Source organism: Boleophthalmus pectinirostris, unplaced genomic scaffold, assembly GCF_026225935.1.
Source record: "Boleophthalmus pectinirostris isolate CB_2022bp ecotype Guang Dong unplaced genomic scaffold, ASM2622593v1 HiC_scaffold_2, whole genome shotgun sequence".
In the NCBI taxonomy this organism is placed as follows: Eukaryota; Metazoa; Chordata; class Actinopteri; order Gobiiformes; family Gobiidae; genus Boleophthalmus; species Boleophthalmus pectinirostris.
The window spans coordinates 42,779,012-42,796,887 of NW_026571152.1; the positions used below are offsets into that span (position 1 = coordinate 42,779,012).

General features: G+C 41.8%; 1 protein-coding gene across 1 annotated transcript in view; it reads left to right on the top strand.

The window, feature by feature from the left end:
- Positions 1–17,876, top strand: part of itpr2 (inositol 1,4,5-trisphosphate receptor, type 2) — a 246,649-nt gene that overhangs the window by 43,051 nt on the left and 185,722 nt on the right. Inside the window, 5 exon segments of the mRNA XM_055155239.1 lie at positions 5,335–5,433; positions 7,501–7,584; positions 7,831–7,977; positions 11,466–11,561; positions 14,907–14,948. Coding sequence (XP_055011214.1) covers positions 5,335–5,433; positions 7,501–7,584; positions 7,831–7,977; positions 11,466–11,561; positions 14,907–14,948 — 468 coding nt within the window.

The window sequence follows — 17,876 nt, forward strand, 5'->3', positions numbered from 1 at the left end:
CGTAACCACCAAACATCAGCAACAGCCGATAAAACAGAGCGACGGACGCAGAAACGCAAGATACAAACTCTGGAAACAGCGATAATAATTATTACCGTATTTTCCGGGTGATTAGTCTCGCTCTTAAGCCTCTAACTGCATCAAAAAACGACCGCACGCCACAATCCAGAGCGCCCCATTACACGAATCCACTCGGGGGTCCCAGTACGACTTCAGTAAACTACAAAGCCGCACCACTCGCAGAACACACAAACACACACGGAGCAGACAGCGACCGCACAGCGAAACACACCCACAGACACACTCATCACTCCACGCCGACGAGGAACGGAACGGAGGAACGAACCGAAAAAGCGAGCGCAATGTGTCAATCTGAGCCACGACTGAACAACTGAGTCACTGTGAACACGCCGACAATCCGTTGGTCCCAGACACACCCTCCCTACACGCCACAACTGAACAAAGCCCAGAGTCACCGTGAACGAACAAACAAACAAAACCACTCACCCATCACACTGTTGGGTTTCCTTTAAAGTCCCACACCGTTTATTTGTGAAAAAAGTTTGAAAAATAGACCATTTAATGACAGTGCGTCTTATAATCCAGAGCGACTAATGAAAACTTGTGAATTTAAACTGCAGAAACTCATCCACATCCATCCGTCCATTTTTTTCCTCTTATCCGTGGTCGGCAGGGGCGTCAGTCTAAGCAGGGGCTCTCAGACTTCCTGCACCCCAGACACGTCCTCCAGCTCCTCCAGTCGGGACCCAAAGGTGTTCCCAGGCCAGCCAGGAGACATAGTGTGTCCTGGGTCTTCCCCGGGGCCTCGACTCTGAGCTCCTCCCGTGTGACTGAGCTCCTCACTCTGTCTCTAAGGGAGACGTCCAGACACCCTGCGAAGGAAACTCATTTGTGTCGCTTGTATCGGCGATCTTGTCCTTTCTGTTATTACCCAGAGCTCATGACCAGAGGTGAGAGTAGGAACGAAGACTGACGGTAAATCGAGACCTTTGCCTTTCGACTCAGCTCCATCTTCACCACAACGGTCCGACGCTGCACCAATCCACCTGTCAATCTCACGCTCCATCCTCGTGAACAAGACCTCGAAATACTTGAACTCCTCCACTTGAGGCAGGGACTCTCCACCATGGCCTTGGATTTGGAGGAGCTGATCTTCATCCCAGACGCTTCACTCTCAGGTCAAACCGCCCCAGAGCTGCAGGTCCTGGTCTGATGAAGCCATCAGGACATCATCATCTGCAAACAGCAGAGACGATCCTGTGGTCCCCAAACTCATCCACACACACAAATAATGACCCCAGTCCACAAACCCGCGCTGTGAATCCAGTTTGAGGCGTTGTTTAAAAGTAAAAAGGTGAGAGTCGTTCCTCACTTGTGTCTGGATCGAGGTGAAGCTGCAGATTCACCACAGTGACTCTACTTCCCCAGGACTTTATCTCCAATCTTTTATGCTTTAAAAATCATTTAGACTACCGGTCAAAAGTTTTAGAACACCATAATTTTTCAAGTTATTTATTGCAATTCAAGTCCAATGAAGATCGTGAAATGGTACAAAGGTAAGAACTGAATGGACAGAGGTTAAAAAAACAGAAATAAAAGAACAAAACACAAGTCCAAGCTCTGCCAAAACTACCTCAGGAAAAAAAGAACAAGATGGTAAAACTTGAAAACAGTGTCCAGCAGCAGCAGCAGCACAGGGTCCAGACTTAAACCCATCGAGCTGAAGACTGAAGAGCGAAGCAACCGACAAGTGCCACACATTTATGGAAACTTCTGCAACAGACTCGGGAAGAACTTTCTGAACAATATTTGATTTGTGCTGTAAAAAGATCGAGCCACGAGTGAGTTCAGCTGTTCTGTCTGACAAAGGTCGACACTTTCATCAATCAAAAGTTTAGAAAATGTTTTCGTCAACAGGAAACGGTAAAAAACTGTAAAAAGCGTGGTGTTCTAAAACTTTTGACCGTAGTCTGCACATCATCAACAAGCGACAAGCATCACTGTTCTGCGCTGAAGTAGAAGGAAACTGGAAGAAAGCCAAAAACCACGGCAGACGACAAAACAAAACAAGAGAATTTTCAGGAAACCGTCATCTGACCTCGCAGCATTAGGATTTATTCACTCAACGGTTTGAATACGTTTTGGTCAACAGTAGGGATGGGCATGATTAGTCGATTAATCGATAATTGATCATTAAGAATTTCATCGATTACGTTAATTTTAATCGACAAACCGAATGTAGGTTGTTGTGTGTCGTGACCAAACAGGTGTGTACATGTGTCTCTGCATCAGAAGGAGCGAGACACAAACAGTGGGTCAGTCTGTAACGAACCGAAGCACAAATGTGGATTTAACCAGGATTTGTAGAAGAAATTCCACACTTTCCGTTGCGTTGGGACAAGTGTGAGTCCATGTGCACAGTGGATAAAGCAGCACATATGTTTCTGTGTCCAGTGGGAAAAAGTTTTTCCAGGTGAGAGTCGCTCAATGTGGATGACGAGGCCCCGCCCCCCTCCCCCCGTACGCTGTCCTGGTTTTGACAAACACAAATCTGGTCACACTGACCTGTATTCACCTGAGTCATGTCTTTTAATCCAACACAAGTTGGACCACATCAGCGACACAAGAGCTGGAGTTTTATCTTCACTTAGTTTATGTAAATTAGTGATGTGGTTTTAAGTTTTGTTTCTGTGAGATTTGAACAAAACTGAATTAAACACATTATAATGTCAAACAGCTGATGTGGATCTAGAGTCGTTATGTTTATATGTCGTAAAGTTGAGTTTATTTATGCAGATTAGTGCAGATAGTAATAATAATGATGATCATTTTAATATAAAAACGTTAATGATTAATCGATAATTGATTGTTAATTCTTCCGACGATCGATTAAGAAAATTTCACCGAATGCCCATCCCTAGTCAACAGTAAACTGGAAAAAACTGGAAGTAGTTTGATGTTCTAAAACTTTTGACCAGTAGTGTATCTGGATTTTTGCTCCACATTTCACCAATAACACAATAATACCACAGATTGGACTTGTATCTAAGACAGAAGTGCAGAGTTTGATCTTTGAACACTTAAGAGTCTCAGAGCGACTGGTTTTACTGTCGACAGGAAACGGTTGACGCGATCGCTCTCACGCATTTATACCCCGTGATCCGCAGACAGATCTTGCTGCAGTCTTTACGATCGGAGATTTTAAATCTCGTCAGATTCTCCTCGTGTCTGTGGTGTGCGCTTTTTGTCGCGCGTGTAAAAATCGTTAAAAAAACTGTTTAAAAATCCTGTAGTGTGTTTCGGCCTTTACGTGGAATCAAGCAGGTGGCGGACGATCTTCCAGAAAAGTTCCACAGTGCACCTTTAGACTCAGATTCATTTAATGTATGTTTTAAGTAAGAAGCGTTTCCAAGAGCAACTGCACAAAATTCTTTGGAAACAGATGGAATGCTGCGTCACCTCAGGGCCACCGTAGAGTAACATAGAAAATTAGAAATATTGTGACTTAGAATGTGTTTTTGAGTGTGTGTGTTTGCGTGTGTGTGTGTGTGTGCTGTTTTTTTTTCTTTTGGCATGAACGAGTAGATTTTAGACGAAGCATCGCACCTGCACGGATGCACCTGTCGTGTTTCTTCACTTTTGTCTTTGACATTTTTGAGTTTTTCAAAATTTAAAGGTCTTATATTACGTTAAATTCACGATCCACTGTGTGTTCTAAAGTCGTTTCCTCGTCACAAACAGACCCGGAGTTGTGTTTTGTTTTGTTTCATTCACACATTTAACGCACAAACACTCGGGCTGTATCGATATCCAGGTCTCACGATACGATATTGTCACGGTATGAACCTCACAGTACGATATTTATTGTGATATCGTGGGAAAGCTCACGATTAGAGGAGACACAGGCTCAAAACTGGGACTGTCCCGGTGAAACAGGTTCCACTTCATGACATCATAAGGTGGAACAGAGCATCTTAAGCTTTGGACATGCAGACAGACTCATAATAAAAAGTTACTCAAACAACAAACATAACTCCAGGTCTGATTTTGAGGAGGAAACAACATCAAAACACGACTTAAACCTCACCAGAGTCACTTTTGAGTAATATCGGACCTTTAAAACAATAAGTATAGATTTTTGTGTATATTTTTGTTCAGATGTTTTCTCTTCTGCTTGTTTGTTGTTATGCTTTGCCTGGAATGTTCCACAGTTTGGTATAAAAAACATGTTCAAGTGTGTTTCAAGTGTTTTTATTGTTCAAAAGCAATCCCTGTGTTATTCGTTCATTTGTTTTTCAAAATAAAACCATAAATAAGAAAGTAAAAAAACAACTATTTTCTTTCCAAAACCAAAATGAAAAAAACAGATAATGACTCTTTTTTCAGTTTTTGATTTTGTGTTTAAATGAAAAATGGAAAAAACGGATAACGTCTGTTTCCCGTTTTTGTGACTTAAACCGCGATGCTGGACTGAACCAGGACTGAACCAGGTCCGACCAGACCAAAACCAGACTGGGACCGAGACGAGGACTTAGACCGGGACCAGGACTGAGACCGGGACTAATCCCTGGCCTGAGATCAGGACTGAAACCGGAAACGGGACCGGGACTGAGACCGGGACTGATACTGGACTGAGACCGGGACTGGGACTGAGACCGGGACTGGGACCAGACCAGGACTGAGATCAGGACTGAGACGGGACTGAGACGGGGACTGAGACGGGACTGAGACCGGACTGAGACCGGGACCATGAGACCGGGGACTGAAACGGGGACTGAAACGGGGACCAGACTGAGACTGGGACCAGACTGGGATCGAGACCAGGACTGAGACTGGGACCAGACTAGGACTGAAAACGGTTTAGTCCTGTTTTAGTCTTGGTTCAGTCCGTATTGTGTTGCAAAAGTCCGGCATCGCAGTTTAATACACGAAAACGGAAAATGGTTGTTCTCATTTTTTTTCCATTTTTAATTTAAATACAAAATCAAAAACTAAAAAAACGAATCATTATCTGTTTTTTTCATTTTGGTTTTGGAGACAAATAATGAAGAACATGTTTTCGTTTTCTTATTTTTGGTTTTATTTTGAAAAACGAATGAATGAACGACACAGATTAAAAACACCTTCATGAACATGTTTCGGGCTGAGTTGTTCGACCTGCTTGGCTCTTACATGGAGATGGACAAAGCTGTACTGTGGAACATCTCGGGCAAAGCGACCACATCTCCACGGAGACGAGCAGGAAGCGCACCCTCCGGCTGAAATGTCCCGCAGTGCAGCTTTTAGCCTGAGCCGTGTGCGTGTGGTTTGCAGGTGGTGGTCGGGGACAAGGTGGTGCTGATGCCAGTGAACGCCGGGCAGCCGCTTCACGCCAGCAACATCGAGCTCCTGGACAACCGAGGATGCAAAGAGGTACGAGAAACTGGCTTTTATTGAGAAAAGAAAAATGGTTTTATCCAATCTACTTAATTTCTACAGCACATTTTATAAACGTGACAGTTTCCAAAGTGAATTCAATGACCCTTTGTTGCTGTATCAATATTCACACATGCACGTTCATTCACTTTGCACTAGAGCCCGACCGATATGGATTTTTATTTTTTTTTTGCGACCGATATGATCCCGATAAAACAGGAGTTGGACGAGCGTGTAGTCGATATAAAAGTCGATATATTTGGCGATGTAAAAATTCACTGTGAATCTTCAGTTGATTATAAATCTTAGGTTTGGCTCTGCTTGATTTAAATAGTTTGTTTCGGCGACATTTATTGTTATTCTGTCTCTTTACGTCGTATTTACAGACAGTAGGTCAGACTAATGACATTTTGCATCACATTCAAGTCTGTAAACAAAGTAAAAACTACTGCTATCAGCCTGGTAATGGTGGTAATTATATTTGCGTAAATTATGCGTAAATGCAAACCTATAGGTGAGTTTCAGCTGACGTCATTGTTATTAAAAGCCCGCGTTGCTGCTGGGAAATATTTTGGTCGGAGGCAAGAAACACGGTAGCGTCAAACACAGTGTGTAACCTCGCGTATTTCTCCCCGATAATGGTAAATTCCTGCTGCATTATCGGATGCACAAATAGAAGCACGGAAGAAGGAAAATGTCTTTTTCGTATTCTGAGTGAAAAGAACCACTAACGGTGAATTAAACGACTTTCAAACATCCGCAGAGCAAACGTAGAAGATCCTAACAAACCGTGGACTCCAACAAGTTCAACAACACATCGAGACTCTTGGAGGTTTTCATCTTTTCTGCTGTGAATGGCCCAGGAGTTTCCACCAAGTCATTGTGGATGTCACCCAAGTGAATATTTGTCCAGGTAGTTGGCGATTCTGACCAGAAATTTGGTTTGGTCCAGGTTCTGTCGGGGTTGAAAAGGGTGATTTGTCGTCCGTCGATGTTTATGACCAATTTCTGGTCAAATGGTCTTGGGTCCTCTGCCGTTAGAGTGGATAAATAACCAGGATCAATACCCTTTACGTGCTTTCTCGCTCCGTCCGTCATGTTGAATTAGTGTTTCTTGCCGCCGACCAAAATAATTCCCAGCATGAAACGCGCGCTTTTGTCAACAATGAAACTCGCCTATATTCACAGCTTATTTACACATCAGTGCAGGTAAGGTCACATGTGCACACACTATAATCACTTTACCCTAACCCTAATGTAAGAAAACAGCCTGTTTATGTGTTGGAGTTTAGAGCAGCAAAGCTCTAACCAATGAGAAAGAACCAAAAGTAGCTTCAAAACCCGACATATTTGTAACACTCAGTCTCACACAGGCTCCTCTCAGATCTTCCCGACTCAAAACAATTGTCCGTAAATGTATTATAATCCAACATGTTGACAGCAGCGTGTAGAAACAAACTCACTTGAGTGACGTGAGTCTGGTGGTGCGTTCAGGGACAGGACGGCGGCAGATAAATATTGATGCTGTGCCACATATTCGAACATTTATCTGTCTGTAAATTGGATTAAATGGACGTAATGTAGAGAGTCTGAGCTAAAGGATGAGATCGCGGATACAAGCGGTCGAAATGAGTTTCCTCTGCAGGGTGACTGGGCGGCTCTACTCCAAACTCAAAGGGTGAGGAGCTCGGAGTAGAGCTGCTGCTCCTCCACGTGGAGAGGAGCAGTGAGGGGAGGACGTCTGTTCTGATGCCTCCTGGACGTCTCCCTCAGGAGGTGTTCATGTCCCACCGGGAGGAGGCTCCGGGGAAGACCCAGGACACACTGGAGGGACTCTGTCTCTGGACTGGACTGGGAACACTTCATGGTTCCTTTGGAGGAGCTGGAGGAGAAAAACTTTCTCCAGAAAAATACAGTTTGAAAAATGAATGATGAAAATGAGTCGTTTTGTCCCACAGTGATTATGTGTCTTTGCTGTACCTTCATTTTTAATAGTTTAATTAACACTTATTTTTATTTTATACTAGCTTTGTTTTCATTATGACTCATTTGTATATTTTTCAGGTTAATGCTGTGAACTGTAACACGAGCTGGAAAGTGGCTCTGTTCATGAAGTTCAGTGATTACAGAGAGGACATTTTAAAAGGGGTGAGTCACTCTTATTATCAGAGAGAATGAAGACAATAGAAGTCGTAAAATCACATAAGAGCAAGAATAAATAATAAAAAGATAAAAGATAAAAATAAATAAAAGCCAGAGAGTAGAAGTGAGTTGAGAATGGACAATGTTAGAGAATCTTTTCATAGTTTTTTTTATACCAACAATACCAGCCCAGGTGTGTCCAGGTTTAGAAGTTTGAGATTCTTTACGGTTTGTTGTGGCGGTGTTTTCCAGGGCGACGTGGTGCGGCTGTTCCACGCCGAGCAGGAGAAGTTCCTCACGTCAGACGAGTACAAGAAACAGCAGCACGTGTTCCTCAGAACCACCCTGAGACAATCGGCCACGTCCGCCACCAGCTCCAAGGCCCTGTGGGAGGTCGAGGTGAGACTCTGATTATGTCCACTGTGATCACGAGCTGTGGAAATGTGTGCAACCCTGAACCGAACTGTGCCGGGACTAACAGGGCTGCACCGTTCTGGAGTTTATTTTGTGATTTAAGTTTAGGTTTAAAGGGACAGTCCAGAATTTTAGACACAAAACCTCATTTCCTCGTGAGCCAGAGTGTTGAAGACGTGTGGAGACACTTTGCAGAAGTCACTGGTGCCACTAAAAACTTACCCACTCCACAAAACACCTGAAGAAAATCTATTATTACACCAAACTGTCCATGTGAACGTCTGTGTGCATTACACCCAACATTGGTCCAAACGCTCCACGCCGCGCCCGGATTGGCCCGAACGCTCCACGCCACGCTGTGATTGGTCCGAACGCCCCACACCGCGCTCTGAGTGGCCAAACGCTCCACGCCACGCTGTGATTGGTCCGAACGCCCCACACCACGCTCTGAGTGGCCCAAACGCTTCACGCCGCGCTCTGATTGGTCCAAACACTCCACGCTGCACTCGGATTGGTCCAAACACTCCACGGCACGCTCTGATTGGTCCGAAGGCTTCACGCCACGCTCGGATTGGTCCAAACGCCCTACGCCGCGCTCTGATTGGTCAAAATGTTCCACGCCGTTCTCCGATTGGTCGAAATGCTCCACGCCGCACTCTTATTGGTCCAAAAATGCTCCACGCCGCTTTAGATTTGATTAGAGTTCTGTGGAGTGAAGTGAATAAAGTGTTTTTATAAATCCAATTAAATACAGAATTAATCTTGCAGCCGCAGTAAAAGAGAGTTTGAGTTTAAACAGACGACCTTAAAACTCAGATATTCTCGAGTTTTAATTTTTACTTTTTAAAGAAAATCGAGTGGTGACGGCTCAGACTTAAATTTAATCACAATCGTACCAGAAAAAACCCACATAGTTTCTCAAGTCGTGCGGTTGTCGGTTCAGACCTCGTCAAAAAGAGACGGTTTTTGTGTGTGTATAAAACGTTAGGGCATCTGGTGTAAATAAGTCGCTGCCATTTGGCTTTGTGTGTCGCTGGATTTAAACCAAACCATGTAAATTATGAAGTGATGAATGGGGAAGTTTCGGTGTTGTAGATGGTTTTTAGGGGAAGTGTATTTTTACGTTTTGCTTTCACATCAGGAACATCTCGTTTTCTTTACAATAGGCTTTTGTTCTTGTGTTCCTCTCGTGTTTGTGTCATTCTCACGTTTCCTTCTCTGTCCTGAGATGAAAATCGATCCACCTTTTACATCCTAAATGCAACTGAGCCACAAAGTTTGTTTTTGTATTTGTTTTTTACGACATAAAACTTGAAAACCTGAATGAATATATAAATAATTACATAAAAATTTAAAATAACATTAAAATTAAAAAAAAAAAAAATTAAAGTAAAAGTTAAAAGTAAAGTTAAATAAAGTAAAATAAAAATTAAAGTTAAAAGTAAATTAAAGGTAAAAATAAAGTAAAAAATTTAAGAAAAGTAAAATAAAGTAAAATAAAAATGCATGTAAAGTAAAAAGTAAATTAAAGGTAAAGTAAAAATGAAGAAAATATTTAAGTAAAGTGAAATAAAACGTAAAGTAAAGGTAAAAATTTAAATAAATGTAAAGTAAAAACTGAAGTGAAATAAAGTTTAAAAAAAAGTACAGTAAAAAGTGAAGTAAAGTAAAGGTAAGAGTAAAGTAAAAAATTAAAGTAATGTAAATTAAAGTAAAATAAAAAGTAAAGTAAAGGTAATGTCAAGTAAAAACTAAGGTCAACTAAAATAAAGTAAAACTAAAATTTAATTAAAGTAAAATAAAGTAAATATTAAAGTAAAATAAAGATAAAATGTAAAGTCAAGTAAAAAAAGTAAAAAAAAAAAATTGAAGTAAAGTAAAAAGTAAAGTATATGTAAGGGTAAAGTAAAAAAATTAAGTAATGTAAATTAAACTAAGAAGTAAAGTAAAGGTAAAGTAAAAACTAAAGTCAAGTAAAATAAAGTAAAATAAAAATTTAGTAAAGTAAAATAAGATAAAAGGTAAAGTAAAGGTAAGAGAAAAGTAAAAAGTCAAGTCAAGTAAAATCAAGTGAAAAGTAAAGTACAGTAAATGTAAAGTAAAGGTCAAAGTAAAGAAAAATTAAAGTAAAGTAAAAGTAAAAACTAAAGTAAAGTAAAATAAAAAATTAAAGTAAAGTAAAGGTAAAATAAAAAGTCAAGTCAAGTAAAATGTTAAGTAAATTAAAGTAAACAAAACCAGTCCAAATCTCCTGCAGAGTCGGATCGTCCTGGACTTTTTTGTTTTCTGTTTCTGCGTTTGACTGTGGGCGAGAAACATAAACCCGTGCGTGATAACAGACGAGTGTTATAAACATGACACTGTGTTTTATTGATACTTCACAGTAACATCGCGCTGGGGGTGTTCTGCTTTTATGTTTATGACGGAATGTTCATCAGTTACCACGGTGACACAACAACAACGACAACGCACACATGAGCAAACACAACCTGAAACTTTTTAAGATCCAAGTCTGAAAACAAAAAAAAATATCGTTCTGTTTAGGAGTTTGATTTTGAACCAAAAGGTGAGAGTGACTAAAATGTGTTTTGACGATATTTCTCTAATTTCTACTGAATTTCTTGGGATAATGATGACCTGATGTAAATATGAATGATAGTTTTACACAAATCAAAACGTTTTAAGACACTCTTTTATTATTTGTTTGGTCCTCTGTGTCTTTTATTTCATTTTTAATTTGATTTTATTCACTTTTTACAAATTTTTTTTTAGCTTTATGCGTTTTATTTATTGTTTTTATTTATGATTTACTGTCTTTTTATTGCATTAATTTGTCTGTGCAGCACTTTGTAAACTGTCATGTTTGTAAAATGTGCTGTAGAAAAAAGCGGATTGGATTGAAGACGCAAATTGTGAAGAAAAATCTAAAAATATGTTTAATAAATTTACATCAAATAGAGAGTCCTACACTAATGACGTCACACTGGGAGAATTCTGTCCAAAAGTTTAGCACAATCTGACACTTTAAACATGATTTCAACAAAATAAAGTTGTTTTCTTGTCATTTTAATTGTGAAATCATAATCTCTGTACAATCGTGTCATGATTTCCAACCAGAAAGTCAAATTTGACACCTAAAAAATGGCCAACCTGGGGAGAAAAAATGTAAAGTTTGTTGTAAAGTTTGTTGTAAAGTTTGTTGTAAAGTTTGCTGTAAAGTTTGCTGTAAAGTTTGCTGTAAAGTTTGCTGTAATGTTTGTTGTAAAGATTGCTGTACGTAAAGTTTAGCTGTAAAGTTTAGCTGTAAAGTTTTTTGTAAAGTCTTCCGTACAGTTTTTCGTAAAGTTTTCTGTAAAGTCCTGTTCAACCAGTCACAAGGACTTTTAACAGGACAAACGGCTCACCTGCTCTTCACAAAAACATCATAAATCTGACAGAAAAACGTTATAAATCTGTGTGTTCTGTCTCCTCAGGTGGTGCACTACGACCCGTGCAGAGGGGGGGCGGGTCAGTGGAACAGCCTCTTTCGTTTCAAACATTTGGCCACTGGAAATTACCTGGCGGCTGAAGTAAGTCACTGCACAAAACAAAACACACTTTTTCCTCAAAGCCCACAGCCCCGACACACACAGGACGCTCCTCTTTACTCTTCTGTCTGTTCTTGTCTTTGGACTGAGACGTTTAAAGACCGAGACAAGACCGAGACAAGACCGAGACAAGACCGAGACCGAGACAAGACCGAGACAAGACCGAGACAAAGACCGAGACAAGACCGAGACTTTTTAAAGAGACCGAGAGACTTTTAAAGATTGAGACAAGATTAGACAAGATTGAGAGACTTTTAAAGATGAGACTTTTAAAGAGACTTTTTAAAGATTGAGACTTTTAAAGATTGAGACTTTTAAAGATCGAGACTTTTAAAGATCGAGACAAGACCGAGACTTTTAAAGGCCGAGACAAGACTGAGGCTTTTAAAGACCGAGACTTTTAAAGACTGCGACAAGACCCAGACTTTTAAAGACAGAGACGTTTAAAGGCCGAGACTTTTAAAGACCGAGACAAGATCGAGACTTTTAAAGACCGAGACAAGATTGAGACAAGACGAGACTTTTAAAGGCCGAGACAAGACGAGACTTTTAAAGGCAGAGACGTATAAAAGGCCGAGACTTTTAAAGATCGAGACTTTTAAAGACTGCGACAAGACCCAGACTTTTAAAGACAGAGACGTTTAAAGGCCGAGACTTTTAAAGACCAAGACAAGATCAAGACTTTTAAAGACCGAGACAAGATTGAGACAAGATCGAGACTTTTAAAGGCCGAGACTTTTAAAGGCCGAGACTTTTAAAGATCGAGACTTTTAAAGATCGAGACTTTTTAAAGGCCTAAACAAGACTGAGGCTTTTAAAGACCTAGACTTTTAAAAGACTGAGACTGTTAAAGACTAAGACTTTTAAAGACTGAGATTTTTAAAGAACGAGATTTTTAAAGACCGAGATTTTAAAGACCGAGATTTTTAAAGACCGAGATTTTTAAAGACCGAGATTTTTAAAGACCGAGATTTTTAAAGACCGAGGTTTTTAAACACAGAGGTTTTTAAAGACTGAGACTTTTAAAGGACGAGACAAGACTGAGACTTTTAAAGACTGAGACCGAGACCATGGCACATTGGGACAAAATCGAGACCATCTTTGTAATTTTCAACATTTATTTGTATTTTATAGTTATTTTTGCACATAGATTTATAAAAACATTGATATATATCTCCATTTATCACTCGTCGAGTGTCAGACCTCGAGACTGAGACAAGACCGAGTCCAAGCTCCTTCAAAACTGAGACAAACAGAGTCCGAGACGAGACCAGGACTGCAAAAAAACAGGCTTGAGGCCGGACTTGGGACCAAAACCGGTCTCGAATCCTAAAACACAATGACTAAATCCACCAAGTCTGTGCAAAGTTAATATGAAAAACACACAAAATCCTCTTGGCGATATATCGATACAGCAGCCCACGATATCGATACTGTATCATCAAATTAAATGATATATCGATATTTTTAAATATTTTTGCACAAACACAAACAGCCCTGTGTGTTTACTTCCAAATCTGAAATGGTCCAGTGCAGTTTGTGTTTTTTGCTGCAGGGGGCAGTGTTTCCTCTAAAACTGCTGCTGTTCTGAGTCGTGTTCTGCAGCTGTGGAGAGATTGACTCAGCTACAGTTTACAGAGATTCTTATTCTTTATTTTTATTATTTATTTGTAAAGTGACAGCACATCTTCATGAACTTCTAAAATGTAAATATGTATATGATGTGTAAATATGATTATCTCAGTTTTGTCTTCAGCCCTTTGCCCTCAGGTTCATGTCAAACAATCAAAAAAAAAAGAAAAAAATTAAAATTAAATTCTAAATTGGCCAAAATATAAATATAAGGCACCTCGCAGCAGCAGTGTGGTTATTAGAGCTGATATCGTTAAGATGTTGTTGATACGATACTTATCTCGATACACAGGCCACGATCCGATATGTTTTTCGATACAGTGCACTTCTATTTCGATATGATTCGATTCGATGCGGTTCAATAAAAAATAAAGTCTGTGACATTAAAAGTTTTTGTTAAACCGCGTCTTGTGCAAAGTTCATATGAAACACAAACATTTTAATCGTCAAAACAGTGAAAATGTCAAATGTGACGCATAAACGTCTCTGAACGAACAACAAAACTGTAGCTGTAACAAAATTATTCAGTAAAATAAACCAAAAAATACTCTTGCTGATATATCGATACAGCAGTCCACGATATTGATTCTGTATCGTCACATTAGGCAATACGATATATATATTGATATTTCGATATTTTTGCACATCCCTAATGGTTTTGTTGCACTACCACATTACCGTATTTTTCAGACTATAAGTTGCACATTTTGGGAGAATTTTGTTTTATAAAATCAGAGACCAGGAGCCGACATTTCCTGTGTAAAGTCAAGTTGTAGTAAAAACAATAGAAGAGAGAACAACAGACTGTTAACGTCACATATGAACAGTTCTTCAGATAAACTATAACATAAACAACAGAACAGAACAAGTTTAACAAACTCTCCATCTCACTCCAAATCACTAAATCCATTCAATTCTTCATCCTCTGTGTCACTTCTGAACAACTCGACCTCGACCTCCGGAGGTAAACAGAGTCGGATTCAGCATCAGTTCCAGTTAGAATTATTTCTGGTCTTTCTGAATCTCGACAGGATGGTTTCGGTGTCACTGAAGTCCAGACTTTGTCCATCCATCCAGTGACTTCAGGAAAGTTTCACGGTTCATCCTCCCGGTGTCACAAGTTTCTCTCTCACTCCAAACTTTCTTTCCGCTGCTCGATTTCCGTTTTCAGCTGCAGATTTGACGACTTGCAGCAGGACAGAGGCTCTTTCTGCAGGAGACATGCGCAGTAGAGCCAAGTGACAGTGGTACAGGAGGAACAGGAGCAGCAGATACTCACACACAAGACTAGAACCTCTCCACACTTCACCAAAAACATTTTAATATACAAGTCGCACCGGAGAATAAGTCACAGGAAACACACAAACCAGGAAAAAAAGTGACACTTATAGTCCAAAAAATACGATACTTTTGTTTTATTTCATTAAATTTGTGTGTGTGTAGGTATTGTTTTATGTTTGTTTTTTATGTTTATTTTATTGTATTTTGTTAAATGTTTTATTCTGTATTTTGTCTTTAATAAAACTATCACACAAAAGTACACCAGCACACCCACTGTACGCACAATTCATTTTAAAAGGTTCATTCCAAATTCGATGTCAAGAGTTAAAGGGTTAAACCAAAAACTCCTCAACATAAAAAAACACAGAGTTCTTTATTGTGTTTCTGTTGTCTTTTATGATTTTTATTTTACAGATAAACCCGGAGTTCAAAGACGACACGGAGCCCAAATCCGAGGTGAGCAAGAAACCGCAACAAAAAAAAGTTTAAAACCAGCTGATGCACTGCACCAATCTGAGTTTTGGTTTAGTTTCCATGGAGACGCAATGAAGAAAAAGACAAAAAGTTTTACGATCGTCTGAAAACTCAAGAAAAAATACAAAATGGGTTTAAAGGGCACGTTTTCGGGAGCCTGTGGTCAATCCAAGTCGGTTGTTTCTGGTCAGATTGTGTTAAATTAAGAGTCTGTTTTAGATCTTGAGACAGAGCAGAGCCTCCAGGATCTGTGTCCCATTCGTTCATTTGTTTTTCAATATAAAACCAAAAATAAGAAAACGAAAAAACAACAGTTTTCTTCATTATTTGTCTCCAAAACCAAAATGAAAAAAACGGATAACGGCTGTTTCCCGGACTGAACCAGGACTGATCCAGGTCTGGGACCAGAGCGGGACCAGAGCGGGACCAGAGCGGGACCAGAGCAGGATCAGAGCGGGACCGGCCTGGTCTCGGTCTCAGTCCCGGTCTGGTCCCAGCCTGGTCTTGGCCTGGTCTCAGTCTCGGTCCCGGTCTCAGTCTCGGTCCCGGTCTCAGTCTCGGTCCAGGTCTGATCCCGGTGTGGTCTCAGTCTCGGTCTGATCCCCATCTCAGTTCTGATCTCAGTCCTGGTCTGGTCCTGGTCTGGTCTCGATCTCAGTCCCGCTCTGGTCCCGGTCTGGTCTCGATCTCAGTCCCGCTCTGGTCCCGGTCTGGTCTCGATCTCAGTCCCGCTCTGGTCCCGGTCTGGTCTCAGTCTCGGTCTGGTCCCGATCTGGTCAGATCTGATCTCAGTCCCGCTCTGGTCCCGCTCTGGTCCCGCTCTGGTCCCGGTCTGGTCCCGGTCTGGTCCCGGTCTGGTCCCGGTCTGGTCCCGGTCTGGTCTCGGTCTCAGTTCCCTTCTGGTTCTGGTCTCAGTCCCGCTCTGGTTCCGGTCTGGTCTCGATCTCAGTCCCGCTCTGGTTCCGGTCTGGTCTCGATCTCAGTCCTGCTCTGGTCCCGGTCTGGTTCTGGTCTCAGTCCGCTTTGGTCCCGGTCTGGTGTCGATCTCAGTCCTGCTCTGGTCCCGGTCTGGTCTCGATCTCAGTCCTGCTCTGGTCCCGGTCTGGTCTCGGTCTCAGTTCCGCTCTGGTCCCGGTCTGGTCCCGGTCTGGTCCTGGACCTGGATCAGTCCTGGTTCAGTCCAGCATCACAGTCACAAAAGTTACATAAACGGGAAACGGTCGTTATCCGTTTTTTCCATTTTTCACTTAAACACAAAATCGAAAACTGAAAAAACGAATCATTATCTGTTTTTTCATTTTGGTTTTGGAGACAAATAACGAAGAAAACTGTTGTTTTTTCGTTTTCTTATTTTTAGTTTTATATTGAAAAACGAATGAACGAACGACAGATTCTCCAGTTAACGAGATGAGCTGCAGATTTCAGACTTTTGCGTTTCGATCGATTGTAGAAACTCGTTGTGTGTGTGACAGAAGCGCAAAGTGAGACGGGAAACGATTCGTGTTTGTTTCTCGTTTTGATCTAAATCTCAGTTTTCGATTAGATTTTTTTGTATTTTATCTTTCCCCAAACTTCTCGTTAACGATCAGACGTAAACGGTTCTGGATGAAAGTTGAGATGAGAAAATGTGTTGGTGTAAGTTTGGCCTCGGAGTTTGTGTGAGTTGTGAATTCCCTGAGCTGAAAAAAAACACACAAAAAAAACGCAGCGTCGGTGCAGAAAAGAAAAGTCTGCCTCAGTCTGGAGCCCGAGTGCGACGAGAGAAAACTTAAAACTCACAGCCAAATGTACTCGATCTGTATTCAGCCAGAGTGAGAACGAGAGCGAAGAGAGGAAGAGAGAGAGAGAGCGAGGGAGAGGAGAGCGAGAGAGCGAGAGAGGAGAGAGCGAGAGCGAGAGAGGGGAGAGGAGAGAGAGAGAGCGAAAGAGAGCGAGGGAGAGGCCAGAGGCAAACGCACAAGCACAAGAACACTGCCCTGAGAAAAGACGAGAGGAGAGAGAAGAGGGAAGAGACAGACTCACACTGACCTCTAAACAAACGAGAGGAAAGAAGGAGGAGAGGAGAGAGGCAGACTCATACTTGCACAGCCCTTAGAACACAGGAGGAGAGAGAGAGAGAGGAGAGAAAGAGAGAGAGAGACGCAGGAGAGAGGAAGGAAAGGAGAGAGGGAGGAGAGAGAGAGAGAGAGAGAGGGAGGAGAGAGAGAGAGAGGGAGAGGAGAGGAGAGAGTGAGGAGGGAAGAGAGGAAGAAGAGAGAGGAGAGAAAGAGAGAGGAGAGAGAGAGAGAGAGGTGAGAGGAGAGAGTGAGAGGAGAGAGGAGAGAGGGAGAGGAGAGGAGAGAGGGAGGAGAGGAGAGAGAGAGAGAGAGAGAGAGAGAGGAGAGAGGAGAGAGAGAGAGAGAGGAGAGGAGAGGAGAGGTGGAGAGGGAGAGAGAGAGAGAGAGAGAGAGAGAGGAGAGAGGAGAGAGGGTGGAGAGGAGAGAGGAGAGAGAGAGAGAGAGAGGGAGAGGAGAGGAGGAGAGAGAGAGGAGGAGAGGAGAGAGGGAGGAGGGAGAGGAGAGAGAGGAGAGGAGGGAGGAGAGGAGAGAGAGGAGGAGAGAGAGGAGAGAGGAGAGAGGGTGGAGAGAGAGAGGGAGAGAGAGAGAGAGAGGAGAGGGAGGAGAGAGAGAGGGAGGGAGAGTGGAGAGAGAGAGAGAGAGTGAGAAGAGGAGAGAGAGAGAGAGGAGAGAGGAGAGAGAGGGAAGAGAGGGAGAGGAGAGAAGAGGAGAGAGAGAGAGAGAGAGGAGAGAGGAGAGGAGAGGAGAGAGAGAGAGGAGAGGAGAGAGGAGAGAGGAGAGAGAGGTGAGAAGAAGAGGGAGGAGAGGAGAGGCAAGACTCATACTTATGATGCCCTGAGAAGAGACGAGAGGA